Source organism: Esox lucius, chromosome 13 (assembly GCF_011004845.1).
Source record: "Esox lucius isolate fEsoLuc1 chromosome 13, fEsoLuc1.pri, whole genome shotgun sequence".
NCBI lineage: Eukaryota > Metazoa > Chordata > Actinopteri > Esociformes > Esocidae > Esox > Esox lucius.
Genome location: NC_047581.1, coordinates 10444462 through 10459888, shown reverse-complemented (window position 1 = coordinate 10459888; position 15427 = coordinate 10444462). Strand labels below are relative to the sequence as shown.

General features: G+C 46.0%; 1 protein-coding gene across 1 annotated transcript in view; it reads left to right on the top strand.

The window, feature by feature from the left end:
* The window catches only part of oxct1a (3-oxoacid CoA transferase 1a), a 68857-nt gene extending 53707 nt beyond the window's left edge, over window positions 1-15150 (top strand). The window contains exons 14-17 of the mRNA XM_010892448.5: window positions 4581-4670; window positions 5877-5957; window positions 12510-12611; window positions 14505-15150. Coding sequence (XP_010890750.1) covers window positions 4581-4670; window positions 5877-5957; window positions 12510-12611; window positions 14505-14540 — 309 coding nt within the window. The 3' untranslated portion in view covers window positions 14541-15150. The remainder of the gene's footprint in view (window positions 1-4580; window positions 4671-5876; window positions 5958-12509; window positions 12612-14504) is intronic.
* The last annotated feature ends 277 nt before the right edge of the window (window positions 15151-15427 follow it).

Sequence of the window (15427 nt, the reverse complement as noted above, 5' to 3'; positions counted from 1 at the left end):
AAATCGTCAGTCAGTCAATGTCAAAGCGATGCGCTGCGGTTTTCTGTAGGTGTTTGAAGCATTTTTCAGAATGCTAAACAAGCTTATTGTCCAATCCAGTTGTACCAGACTGGCTTTTGGGACACACAAGTCTGAACAATCCCGTTGCATAAACAGTCCTCTTTGTCTGTCTGATTGTCTGTCTCTGGTGCTTGTCATTAGTTGTCTGGGAAACCAAGGCTTTCACTTTTCTGTCTCCCCGAAAGGAGGGAAAATGAAAGAGAGAGCGAGGGACTATTGTGATAGAAAGTGGTGGAAGTGAAGGCGTTGTTTCCGTTGGCGTTTGGTGGCTGGCAGGAAAAGTGAGGGCAACATCATAAGCCTAATGAGGGAAAACATTTTTTGACGGGTTGTCATGGTAACGCCATCGGCCGAGCTCCACTGGAGCTGAATTAGACCGTTTACAACTGTCATAATTAAACCAGAAAGGGGCCTTGTCTACCCTTAAGATACTGTAAGTGTCTGTATAAGTAGCAACAATAGCCTCGACTCTTCTCCACTTCAACCTGACCTTATGGAAACACTTCTGCTTACAAGACTCGTAAAGATCTGGTCCTGATAAATGCTACAGCTTTAAACTGTTGTGAAAGTCTCCACTAAACCGGAGCAGGAGCAATTGAGAAATAATTGCTGTACATCTGGAAAACTGTATTGCACTCAAACGGAATTTGCACTTATCTGAAGTCTCCAGAGTAGGCGCATGTTGATATAGTTTGACAGCCCCAACCCAGCCAGACACGGCTCTCAAGGCTTTTGGGACACAGGCTGAACCGATGGTATTAAGGCTGCCTGACCCCTAGTCATCAGCTTTAGTACATAGGTGGATATATATGGCCCTCATCATGTCACCTTCCCACATCTTGAAGGCAATTTGTGGCCTGAATATACTGAAAACGTGTTAGGGTTGGTTTATTTGATTTTCTTTATTACCCTAACTAAGTGTATGTCTGCCTTCATCCGCAATAAGAACGGCTGTTTCAGTCAGAAATGGATGAAGGGGATTTTCTCATTAAAAGATGAGCGATTATAATGACTTCAAACGTCGCTTCAATTCCGTTCATGATAGAGCTATCATATTTGTCCTAGATTAGAATGGCTTCATAATTATGGACCGTATCTCTCTGTGGATATTCCACTAATGTTTGAATGATAAATAAAACACAGTTCAGCCCGATGCTAAATCACTGGCCTAAAAGCCCTGTCAAAGTGCTGCCTGGGCTAAGGTTTGTTCAATCTAATAGGGATACAATCTGATGGCTGTGGATGTACCATTTGGGATAGATGCACATGTAAACGTTTCCATTGCCTAGCACCTGCACGTTCAGTAACAACCGAAAAGATCCAGTCAGGGCCGGCAGGGTTAATGTATACGCTGTGTTAATTAAATTACTTAATTAATCCTGTTCTTGGCCAATGTTTGGCTCAGGCAGTGGACTAATTATGTTTTGGTTATGCTGTTCAATCCACAAAATAACAGATTAGACTGCCAGACATTAAAAACTCTAGAGGATTGGAATTAGACTCCCAAGTGGTCCAGACACACAGTATGTGTTTCAGACACCTTTATACGCGGTGTGTATCAGACACCTTTATACGCGGTGTGTATCAGACACCTTTATACGCATAATATAAATTGCTAAACTCCTTCCTGTGCTTAAGAGAAACAAGTCAGTCCATTGTAAAACGCCTGGTGGTTTTGATTGATTTCATTTTCCCAACCTACCTGAAATAGCCCGCAGTGAAAATATTGTTTAAGACAGTGACTATTCAATTTAGAGTCGGAGTCACCCCAGCAGGGACCTGCATTGTGGTCAACCCCACGTTTTTACTTAACAGTATAGATACAAATAATATTTTGAAAGGTTACTTGTATAATAAAATGTTACTGAGTAAATGCATTGCATTCATATCTGTTCCGAAGAGGTTAAAATAGTATAAGTTATATATCGTATTATATTAAGTTAGTTCAAAGACATTGAGTTATTAGATTTGCAGTTGTGGTGTGGTTGCCGGAAGTTCTGCCCCGGCTAAAATGTTGAAAAGATGGGGTCCCCACTGACTGGTAAAATTCCAGGGTTTTAAATATATTGTGGCTGGCAGTTATCGATTGTGTGAAATAAAACCGTTCGGGTGTAGAAAGAAGCACCACTATATACGCTGTTTGTTATTGCTTTTTAATAAGAATCTATAGACGGCAATGCAATCCTACGAGAGGACAAGACTAGTCGCATACCTCGCTGAGGTTGATAGGGTCAGGTTTACTGTTGCCTAGCAATGGCAGGCTCTCTGACGAAGGAAAGAAACAAAATCAACCTGATTGGTGACTGTCCACATTATTATTAAATATGTAAGATTGCATTTGAATTATGGACGAACGCTTTCTCTTCTCAATCTCATTCTATGACTATCTATTTACACCAAGGAGACGCACGCTCGTACGCACACATACAATTAGATGAGGTTAGTTTTTCCCCCCTCCGGTTTCAGCTGCATGTGGATCAAAGTGTTTTCAGATAATCACATTCAAAGCTTAAAGATCTGAGGGAGCGAAATGCAGTCTTCCCCATACTCTAGATGTATGGAGAGCCGCCAGTTCTCTTCAATTAGCTGTCCTCGTGTTGATGCGGCGCTGTTGTCTGCCATGACAGTATGTGAAATAGGATGAACCCCTGAGCACGTATGGCCACGACCACCGTGAACACCTTGGCTTTCTGTGAAGCCTCTCGTCAGATGTTTAGGGAAAAACACGCTGTCCTTGTTACTTTCACGGTTTGTTTCTCCCCTGCACTCAGACGCGTTACGAGGAGTCTGGGTAATGGAACAAAATAGTCGCCTGTGCTGCTACTATGGCCCCTCCCATTCACCAGCTGTCAACCGAAAGGGGAATATGGTCCATTATCAGGTGTCTGCTCTGTCTAACTCTGCCATAAATCTGTCCTCTTCCTCTCTCTCAGGTCACAGACGACTATCTACTTATCTCACACTCACTCTGTCTCTTGCACTCTAGCTCGGTCTGGGGGGGTGGGGGGTGGGGGGTGGGGGGTTGGGGGGGGTAGTCACCAGCGGCAAGGGCATGGTGTCACTTCACTGGGCATGTTCCCGGTGTCAACTTCACACGGTGGACAGTTCCGTTTTGGCGCGCGTGTTATAGTATCTCGTCGCCATCTCGGATGGATTCTCCATTTGTTGCACGCAGTCGCTGTCTCTCGCCTCTCTCTCGTGTTGCGTCCTGTGAGGGAGAGAATTTCTCTGGATTTCAGAAGCACTTGATCGGGTCAAAACTCCACACTTCAGTGAATGCTCTCCCGTTCATCCCTCAGGCGTCATTCTGAAATATGCCCCGTAACAGGAGAGAAAGAGGGGAGGGGAAAGGGGGAGAGAGAGGGGAGAAGACAGGGGGAGGGAGAGGGGAGGGGAAAGAGAGAGAGGTGGGAGTGGAAAGGGCAGAGGGAGAGGGGAGGGGAGAGGGCAGAGAGAGAGGGGAGGGGAAAGGGAGAGAAAGAGGGGAGGGGAAAGGGGGAGAGAGATGCGAGGGGAAAGGGCGGGTGGAGCTTCAGCAACACTTTCAGGAAAGCTGTCAACATGTACAGCTCATTAGCAGAGTGGGGCGGGGAGGGGGGGCAGGGAAGTGTTGGAACGACCGAGGGCAGAGATGGAAAAGCAAGGTGACCGCATGACCGTTGAAGAGGTGCGCCTCCATAGTGACGGTCTCCTAGTCCGTAGAGGCGGCGGTGCTGGTGGTCCCTCGCCCATACGACGCGCTCAACCCCCAGCAGTGTTTATTCACTTTCACATGTGCGGTCGGACAAGGAGTGAACATGGGTGGAGAGATGGGGAACAGCTTTTTCACGTCTGTCTCCCACTTTCTCCCTACCTCCTCCTTTTACCCCCCCACCCGTCTCCACCTCACTCAGATGCTAACCTCATACCAACATCCCGTATAGTCGCTGGCGGTGTGTCCTGCAGGCTCTTATGATTGATGAGCGAAGCAGATGTTAATTTGGTTATTCAGCCATCTCCGCCCCTGGCCGTGTGCACGCCAGTAAAAGCTCATTGGATACGGAGAAATGAGATACCGGCCACAATTTCTCTCCCACTTGGCAATCCAATTTTGATGTTCTAATCTTATTCGATTTCTCTTTGCCGGTTTTGGAAACTGATGTTTTCTCCGCTCTGTATTGAATGTAGACCTTAGCACTCTGCCAGAGAGGTGTGTTGACTCTGTCCATTAGCCAGAAATAATATGGCTGGACTGTAATACACTATTTATTCAGTAGGATTCCCCACCGGGCGCCCTATTAATATACCTCTCTGCACTCTGGATCACTGTCTGCTAAAGACAGAGGCCGTTTGTCTTAGCCTCTCGACTAGGAACCGAGCTACTCTGTACTATGTACTGTACCAAGCCGTGCCACGCTCAAGGCTGCCTAAGCGAAACGCTCGCCACTGTAAAGATGCTGCGTAACGTAAGAGAAACAACACCATACTGTCCCTTGTAATCTGGGTTGTATTTTCCTTTTCTTTTTCTTTCTCCCCTTTAGGGCAAAATGGTGAAAGGAATGGGCGGAGCCATGGACTTGGTGGCCAGCGCTGGAACCAAGGTGGTCGTCACCATGGAGCACTCAGCTAAGGTGTGTGCGTTCCTGACCAATCTGTGTGGGACCAGTCATCCATATAGATGACAGATGGCCGATATGATGCTGCTTCTTTTTTTCCCGTCGGCTGTATGGCCTGACGTGTCTACGTCGCTGCTCGGCTGCCTCCTTAAGGAATGCTGCGCTATAATCTCTGAAGGGGTTCAGAGAGCAGAGTTTAATGAAGGAGACTCCTCCCAACAGCTTCCTGCTGTAGCGTCAAGTTCGTCTCTCCGGGAGCGAGTCTGTCCCGTTAATGAGCTTCTGATTCCGGTAATGGATGAAGTGATGATTACATGAAGCCTCTAATCATCCCAGAGGTCCCCACAGACCCCTTAGTGCTTGCATGGACTTGTGCTCTCATCCCCCACCAAGATGTATCACGCGTCATCTGGAATTGGAGTCTTTGCCACGATGAAGGCCTCCTCGGTGAATGAGTTCTCTTGTCAGGACCACGATTCACCTCTGTGGCTAACGTGCCGACGAGGCGCACGCCTTAGCAATGTACAAGTCCTTATTGGCAGCATTGCATTTACCTCAGGGTGTAAAACTCTGAATGGACGGGGCGTGGTTTGTGGAATACCAGGGCTCTTGGTTGTACTTCTGTTGGTAGAACCTGTAACCTTGCCTTAATTGGGAAAGGTGATGGTTCTTGTCGAGCACCATCGCCAAGCTTTCTGATACATGGACAGAGTAGTCAGAACAGTCCAGAGCGGTCAGAACAGTCCAGAGAAGGAGCTTTCATTCACAGCTTGAGGTCAGTCCAGAGATACATGTTGAGAGTTGTTGCGGCCCTGTTTATTATGGTCTGTAGGTCTTCGGTCTCTCATACGGATTTTACTCATGAGAAGTGTGTGTGGTGTGTGTGTGTGTTTAGGGGGTGAACTGGGGGTTCAGCAGGAACATAAACCCCTAGGACAGAGAACAACAAGAGCCCAGCTGCTTTTCCTCCACCCACTCACACACACGGGTGCATTTACGTGGACAGTGAAGAGGCTTACTGTCTATTAAATCTCCAAGCCATGATAATAATGTCACAGTGAATAGTGTGCCACAGTTAATCTGCTTACTCTCCGGGACAATTCTTGGTAGCCTGATGCAGGTGTGTTGCCAAAGGGGCTCAATAAACTGGGTGCTTGTCTTTAACCTTTGGCCCTGTCTCTCTCTCATTCCACTTCTATCGTTCCCTTTTGTCTTAATCAGGGAGGAAAACACAAGATACTGGAGACGTGTAACCTGCCACTGACAGGAAAGCAGTGTGTGGATCGGATCATCACCGAAAAGGTGCGTAGACGTGCGTGTGTGTGTGTGGATTTGTGTGTGTCTTTGCATGTGTCTGTGTGGATTTGGTCATGAATGTTTCAGTTTGAGTCTGCGGTCTGTTTGGGTTCTCTGTGTTTCTCCTCTTTTCGGTTTTATGCTAGTGTGTCCTCCATCCCCATCGTCTACACTGAATTAGCTGGCTTCCAAATCTAGCTACTCGCAACACAGGACTTATGAATCTCTCCCACACAGAGAGGTTGAAGTGACTCTTCAGAACGACTCTGTATAATCCGGGTTCAACTCGGCCTATTCAGACGCCCGGGTTATATCATGCCTAAGATGATCATGAGTCATGTCAGGCTTTGTGAAACACTTCAGTAAATATACAGAACTGACTCGGCGCAGGCTTAGAGCTGACACTCCTCTTCAGCTCACAGAATCTTCAGGGTTTATAGGAACACTGGAAGAGGTTTAAAGAGTACCCACAGAATTGCTTGGCATTGACGGTTGGAAGCCACTCGGCTTGAGGAACGCACCAAATCCATTTCCCTGATGCGTTTATTACAGACAAAAGAAACACCAAAGGAAAGATGGCACACACACTCTTACTCACCAGGGACTGATAGATAGTTTCAGGGCTGCAGATGGACGTGGGGAGATGGAAATGACATTTATTTTGTTAACCATAATCCAATTAACTGATTTTTATTTTTTATGAGGACGCCCAATACTGATTTGATATCCTAGAACATTGGGCGGTCTTTTATGAAGATGTATTTTGATGATGTTACTAGCTCCGGCACATGGCCTACCTTAACGCTAGTAATGCTTCATCTAGAACCCACTTAACCCTCGTAGAACCCACTTAGCTCTGACGTTCTTCCGCTCGCAAAGCTGGACGTGTTATTATGGTTACAGTAAAAAGCAGTTATCCCTTGGATTTTGTCTCCAGTAAGAATGTCCGACATTTTCTTTTGTAAATAAGTCAGTCAGATGACGCAATGAGTCGATTCATGTTTGATAAACCGCGGTCGCTCTGTGTGGTATGATGATAAAAGGTTCTAGCATTGTTTTCTATGTCTCATCCCTAATCGTGGCTTCCAGGGACATGCTCCAAGGCGATCTTGACATGATATTTCTGTTCTAAATGAATCACTCAGAGGAAGCCCAGGGGTGGTGTTGCGTCGTGAGCCAAAACGACTGTAGTTTTGTGTGTGAGACAATATTACGGCAGTGTTGCATATGAGTCACTCCTACAGTAGCGTTTTATGTGGCCAATGTTATGGTAGAACTGTATGTGAAGCAATATTACAGATGTCTTGTATTTGGCCATTGTTACCATAGCCTTGTAAGTGAGCCAATATGCTGTCAAAAGGACAGTCGTGTTGTTTGTGAGCCAATATTCTGTGGTGTTACACGGGTGTCATACAGGGTGGAACGCCGTGTTTTTATCATTTGATTGAAAGTGTCCTGACAGATGGTTCACTATAGTTTCTTTCTGTGCCTGTGTTTGTCATCTATTATGCATGTCGGTTCATCCCCTACTTGACCGCGTAGCACAGTGCCTTCGCAGGCAATCCAATTAAGCCTTGTCTGAGGTCTGACGCGGGTGTGGCCTGTGAAGCCGCTATATGTTGGCTAAGGGATGTTTTCAGGCACGTGGCGACAGACACCCCAGATGAGCCTTTTTAATAATCTCAACCGTAATCAGTGTTTTTAAGCCGTTCTGCGTCATTACTGTGGGGTGTTTAGGCAATGCGGCACGAGGGCTCATGGTATATGGTCGATTCACCATGACTTAAAGCCATGCTGAATACAGCACCTAACTGTGGTATATTGGCCATTCATGCCATACATTCTGGACATATACAGAGGTATCCCATAGTTTACAGGTGCATGTTTCAGTCCGTGTCTCTCGCAGCTACCCTGTAAATGCACCACTATTCATTTTGCCCAGCAGTCAGTTGAACTTCATTCAGTCAGTTAAAATGCAGTTCAACTGACAGAATGAAGTTCATCTGCCTAACGCTGTAGGCTGGCTTTAAAGGATCCATTACAACATCCGTTCTAGGACAAAGAACTGGCACAGAGCAGTACCCAAATATTGGCCACGTTGAATGTATTCATCATAATTGCTCTGACTTATTATTTAAACTACTATCCCGTTTTTTTTTGGGGGGGGGGATTCAGAGCGTATTCCTCTTGTCTTTTTTCAAAGCATCACCCGCCCAAAGATGGGCCCTGTGTACAACAACAGAGCAAGTCAATGGGATTCAGCCACAGGGGGGGACGGTCCGGTGGGCCTAGAACGTGATTAGAAAAAATCATTTGTACACTTGTGAATAGATGGACCCTTCGCGGGCCGGATTAATTTCGGGCCGCCTGTCACTGACCCCTGGTCCAGGCTCTTAACGTCTCCGGGCAGATTAGAGCTGACTTCCAGTGACCCTGAGCAGCGCCTGTTGCTGTCAGCTGGGTTGAACAGGACAAAAAGGGCCGCCTGCAGTCGTCATCCTCCGTTGTCAGCTCAGCTGGTCCTCTGCTGAGGGGGCGCTGAGGTTTTCATGCGACCATCGATCGCGTCGCGTTGAGTGTTCCGCAGGCTTTTCGAGTTTGGGTTCTAAAAGGGTTTCCGATCAATGCGCGTGCTTTGTGTTTGTCCTATGGCCATGTGGTTGCCACAGAGCCTTCTCAGTTTCTCTCCCTCCCCTCTCTCCCTCTCTGCCTCTCCCTAATGCCGGCTATAGAATTATGGCCGGTCACGGTTGGAGAGACAGCGTGTGTTTTTCTTTTCTTCTCTTTTTTTCCTACGATCCCTTTATTTCGGCCTGGGCGCGTTTCGGAGCGATTGCGCAATGTGATGCGCAGCGAGCTGATTTCTGTCAACATTTGTAAAGGTTAGACAGCGTCCCCAACCCCACCGCTGTCATCGCCACCTCCCTCTCTCCTCCTCGGTCCCTCTCTTCGTCTCTCCCCCTCCTCTGTCCTCATCCTGTCCCCCTCGTCTCGTCGCATCCGTCTCTGTTTTCTCCTCCCTTCTCTCTGTTCTCCGATTACCCTCCTCCTTTTCTCTCCCATCAGCCCCACCACTCCCCTCTCTACTTCCTCTTTCCTTGCTCCCCTTGTTACTTTTCTCTCTCTTTTTCCTTCCTTGCCTCCTCCCCTCTCTCTGGCCCTCTGTTCCCTGGGTGGATCAGGTCAGATGATCTTGTGTGCCCTGTCATACGAGGACACCCCACAGCCAGCTGACACAGTGGGTTAGCTTGTTCCCTTTCAGATGAGGTGGTGGCTGGATGCTATAGTGCACTGCCCACCCCTACAGCAGGGTTAGGGTTAGCTGTGTGTGTGTGTGTGTGTGTGTGTGTGTGTGTGTCCTCGTTTTACTAAACTTGTGAATATCAAAAATACCCGCAAGGATAGTAAAACAAGGACAATAATATGACATTGAGAGGACATTTAGGTGGCCCCAATGAAGAGAGGCTATTTTAGGGTTACAATATATACACTACCATTCACTTAGAAATTTCCTTAGAAATGTCCAGAATGACTCATTTCTTCGGAAACTCATCTGTCTTTTCTTGTTCTGAGAAATGAAGGCTATTCCATGTGAGAAACTGCCAAAGAAACTGAAGATCTTGGACGATGCTGTATACTACTCCCTTCACAGAACAGCAGAAACTGGCTCTAAACAGAATAGAAAGAGGTGTGTGAGTCCACAGCATTGTACAAGATCCTCGGTTTATTGGCAATTTCTCGCATTTAATAGCCATAATTTCCCAGAAAATGAATTGACTGAGTTTCAGAAGAACATTCTGGGCCTTTGTACACATTGAAAACCGTTTCCAGCTACAATATTCATTTCCAACATTAACAATGTCTACTCTGTATTTCTGATCAATTTGATGTTACTGTAATGGACAAATAATTAGCTTGTCTTTCATTTGTAAGTGACCCTAAACTTTTGAATGGTAGTGTATATATATTTTTACAATAATAGTTAAAAGGATATTTGATGTGTTAAATTATTTTTTAACATGTGTTTAGGGTTAAGGATAGGTTGTGCATTAGAGGTTAGTGTCAGTAGGATTGGCATATGTTGGCATGTGACAATTGTGTTGGCATGTGAAAATTTGAACCCCTTGTAAAAACCACTTGCTTTCAAACTTGGAATTACCTGGCTTAATGAGGTTTTATAGGGAATTTACTTACAGATCATGCACATATAAACAACACATTACACATCCAGCATAAAATGGAGGGAGTTTTTTATGGTCTGTATCTGTTTGGTTTGTTCACAATAATTTAAATCTCACCGGAAACGAGGATCTTATGAACTGGCCAAAACATTGGCCATCGCTCCTCACACGCTGTTTGACGCAGTTGAGCATGCCATGGAGCTCACACTGACGCCTCACACTGACGCCTCGCACTGACGCCTCGCACTGACGCCTCGCACTGACGCCTCGCTCGGACGCCTCGCACGGACGCCTCGCACGGACGCCTCGCACGGACGCCTCGCACTGACGCCTCGCACGGACGCCTCGCACGGACGCCTCGCACTGACGCCTCGCACGGACGCCTCGCACGGACGCCTCGCACTGACGCCTCGCACGGACGCCTTAAGGGGCTTGGATCATTGAAGCTTAGACTTCATTTAGCTGCCGATTATAATGTTGATAATGTTGTCGGGGGTTTCTGGTGGGGCTACGAGGGTTTGCAGTCTCAGGTCTGAGCACAGCTCTCTACCCTCATCCAATTTCTCTGGGTGACCGTTATTCTTCTGCAGTCAATTCTTTATGTCTGAGGGCCTTGTTGTTGTTGTGTGTGCGTTTGTAACGGTGTATTGCCGGTGTGTGTTGAGGTACCTTGTATCGCCCCGGCCCCCTCAGAGCTGTCAGAGGGGCCGTCGTGGCAGAGGAACGTGCTCGGCTTGCTAAACGCTAAATCAGAAAACGACGTGTCCCCTCGGAAAAGTAATCGGGCCTAAAATAATGACCTGTTTTTTCGAAGAGGAAGCAGACATTCCCCTGGTTCAGGGTGACTGCGTCAGCAGAGTGCTACCTGTGGTTTCGGCCGAACCCTGTACACTGGCAACAGTTGGCAGGGTTGATTTGTTTTCATTCTATCCTCTGGTTAAGCCTCACCTGTTCCCCGGGAAACAGAAGTGTGTGAAGGATGGTGTTTCTGGCCAGCTTCGCTCTAAAACACATGATGCAACCCAACGAGGTCTTGTTGATATGTTAAATCAGCCGTGTTATCGCTGGGCTGCTGCAAACACAACACACACCTAAACACACACACAATGTCGACACGCACGGAAGCAGGGCACTGCATTAGTCCATGGCCTCCATCTGTGTCATTCACTCAGTTCTCTTGAAGTCAAATCAGTCCTTTCATGTTCAGGATGAGCGGGAGGCAGCGGAGAGCCAGAGAGAGAACAGATGGGCTCATCCGACTGTTCCGGTCAGACTAGGGATGATTAGGATGAGAAGACCAGCCGGTTCCGCCGGACCGGGCGTCGGCCTCGGACGCTGAGCCGTGTTACCCTGGCGCTGATGGCTTTGTGTTGTGGTCCGGCGCTGTGTTCTCCACTAACAGCGAAGTCAGCCCCAGACAAGTGTCTCCTCCCCGGCCTTGCTCGTTCCCACACTTCTCTGCTTCCCTTTGTCTCCAGTGCCTCTTCCTCTTTGTCCCTGTCCCTCTGCGCTACTAATGAGCTGTATGCTGACAGCTTTCCCTGCAAGTGTTGCTGGAGCTCAACCTGATGTTCTTTCCCTCGACTTCCCACTCTTCCTTTTCTCCCTCCCTCCGCTTTCCTCCCTCCATAGTAAGGAAGCAAGGGGAAGAGAGAAATCTGTGTTACAGTTTGTGGAAAAATGCAATATCTTCCCACAACACTGGCTGTATCTCTGGCCATGTGTGGTTCGAGACAGAGAAAGATTGGGGGTCCATGAGGCCAGGCCAACAATATGCACCTGTGGATGAGTCCCGAGTCGGAACCAAAGTGTTAGTCTTGTGAACACGGAGAAATGTGAGAAATGGCACACAAACTCTGTGTTGTGAGATGTCTTTTGTTATACTGTTTCAGGTGGCTTGTCTTAAACAGCTACTTTGAAATTAGCTGATTAGTTTCTAATTTCACTCATTTTCAGATGATTGCAGTTAAAAAGTCTGCGTGTAACGTTGACATGGATCTGTTGGCTAAGATGCCGAAAACAGTAGAGTTCCGTTTGAGGTCATCTAGATCTTTGTCAGGGAACTCAACAGGTACAGGCCAGAGATACAGTAGAGTTCCGTTTGAGGTCATCTAGATCTTTGTCAGGGAACTCAACAGGTACAGGCCAGAGATACAGTAGAGTTCCGTTTGAGGTCATCTAGATCTTTGTCAGGGAACTCAACAGGTACAGGCCAGAGATACAGTAGAATTCCATTTGAGGTCATCTAGATTAATGTCAGTGAACTCAACAGGTTAAACCCTCTAGCCGTCTACTCAGCATCGCAGATGTTGTTTAATTAAATGTGTCTCTCTCTCTTAATCTGTATCTCTCTGTCTATCCATCTCCGCTTCCCCAGGCTGTTTTTGATGTGGACAAGAATAAAGGTCTCACTCTGATTGAGGTATGGGAAGGACTGACCCCAGAGGACATTAAGGAATGCACAGGAGCACCGTTTCAGGTGAGCATCAGCCTTGGCACAGGAACGTATTGTCAGTCCATTCCATGGATGGGCTGGATCAATGCTTTAGTCAGCCAAAAGAAAGTTGCCTTTTCACTCAATCGAATCAAACTACTTTCTCACAATAAAACATGCTTCAAGGAGATATACAGTGGGGCAAAAAAGTATTTAGTCAGCCACCAATTGTGCAAGTTCTCCCCCTTAAAAATATGAGAGAGGCCTGTAATTTTCTTCATAGGTACACTTCAACCATGAGAGACAAAATGAGATTTTTTTTCTCCAGAAAATAACATTGTAGGATTTTTTATGAATTCATTGGTAAATTCCTCAGTAAAATAAGTATTTGGTCACCTACAAACAAGCAAGATTTCTGTCTCTCACAGACCTGTAACTTCTTTAAGAGGCCTCCACTCGTTACCTGTATTAATGACACCTGTTTGAACTTGTTATCAGTATAAAAGACACCTGTCCACAACCTCAAATAGTAACACTCCAAACTCCACTATGGCCAAGACCAAAGAGCTGTCAAAGGACACCAGAAACAAAATTGTAGACCTGCACCAGGCTGGGAAGACTGAATCTGCAATAGGTAAGCAGCTTGGTGTGAAGAAATCAACTGTGGGAGCAATTATATGAAAATGGAAGACATACAACACCACTGATGATTTCCCTTGAACTGGGGCTCCACGCAAGATCTCACCCCGTGGGGTCAAAATGATCACAAGAATGGTGAGCAAAAATCCCAGAACCACACTGGGGGACCTAGTGAATGACCTGCAGAGAGCTGGGACCAAAGTAACAAAGGCTACCATCAGTAACACACAACGCCGTCAGGAACTCAAATCCTGCCGTGCCAGACGTGTCCCCCTGCTTAAGCCAGTACATGTCCAGGTTTGCTAGAGAGCATTTGGATGGTCCAGAAGAGGATTGGGAGAATGTCATATGGTCAGATGAAACCAAAATATAACTTTTTGGTAAAAACTCAACTCGTCCTGTTTGGAGGAGAAGGAATGCTGAGTTGCATCCAAAGAACACCATATCTACTGTGAAGCATGGTGGTGGAAACATCATGCTTTGGGGCAGTTTTTCTGCAAAGGGACCAGGATGACTGATCCGTGTAAAGGAAAGAATGAATGGGGCCATGTATCGTGAGATTTTAAGTGAAAACCTCCTTCCATCAGCAAGGGCATTGAAGATGAAACCGGGCAACGAAGAGTGGCTTCATAAGAAGCATTTCAAGGTTCTGGAGTGGCCTAGCCAGTCACCAGATCTCAGCCCCATAGAAAATCTAGAGGGAGTTGAAAGTCTGTGTTGCCCAGCGACAGCCCCAAAACATCACTGCTCTAGAAGAGATCTGCATGGAGGAATGGGCCAAAATACTAGCAACAGTGTGTGAAAACCTTGTGAAGACTTACAGAAAACGTTTGACCTGTCATTGCCAACAAAGGGTATATAACAAAGTATTGAGATGAACTTTTGTTATTGACCAAATACTTATTTTCCACCATAATTTACCAATAAATTCATAAAGAATCCTACAATGTGATTTTCTGGATTTTCTTTTCTCATTTTGTCTCTCATATTTGAAGTGTACCTATGATGAGAATTACAGGCCTCTCTCATCATTTTAAGTGGGAGAACTTGCACAATTGGTGGCTGACTAAATACTTTTTTGTCCCACTGTACATGCATTTCAAGGGGCTTTACAGTGATTGAATTATTTTTTTTTAAATAGGCATAGAATTACACTACTCTATAAATCCATATTTAACACGTTTTGAATGGTGCTCAGTGAAATATCATCAGTGGTCGTCAGTGGTTTGTTTCCTTTCAACACATTCTTTTTTCTCTTTTCCAATCTGTCTTTTTCTCTGTCTATTTCTCATCCAACAGGTGTCACCAAATCTAAGGTCGATGCAGCAGGTTTAAAGCTGGGTTATGACTGGAAGTCTTTTTAAATCTTTCTGTATGGGCAAAGCAAGCAATAAAAAAATATGAATTGTTGAACAAAGGCCACATTAATGTTACTGAACTGAACATTACTGCAACGTTGATGCCTGTAATACGAGAGACCCAAAAGAGATGCTCAGTTTGGGTAATGAAGGGTATTGAAAAGGACTAATGCCATAACTGAGGAACTGTTGATTATGTGTTCATGTAGTTGTGAGGAAATATTTTGATGAGACAAAATATTTATAGACAATATAGACAATGATAGACTGTGGTTAATTCCAGAAAGCTACCTTCTCCATTCTGCACTGGTTCACTCTGCTCCTTGGACGTCCGTTGGCGAGGTTCTTGGGTAGGTGGCCACTTGCTGGTGTGAATCGCGACGCTGGGCATCTCTGAATACTAGTGTGGTTTTGATTTGCGCTTGAGCCTGTAGATTTTGGTGATTGAGTGGACCCTGTGAATAATCTAACCGACATTTGTGCTACTTGAACATGTGGCCTTCTATTTCCTACCCAGACTTTTCAGTTCCCTGCATTTGTACATAAAATTAAACTGTAACATTGCCAAAAGAAATCTGTTGGTCTCCATCTTCCGCACTGTTATTGTCACTAAATAGGTATATGTGGTGTGTGCACCGATCTCCGCATCATACCAGAGATTACACTTCAAGGTTTGCTACACACAGAGGGCAGGCAGGCAGTCGTTTAAGAGTCCTGTATTCTTTACATAAGATCATTCCTGTTCCATTTATGATGAATTACGTGATTGTGTGATAAGGAATTGTGTGATAAATCTACTCATTCTTGTGGAATAATCTGCACTACTTCCTGAGGAATTTGGAGATGTGAATCACCTCATATTTT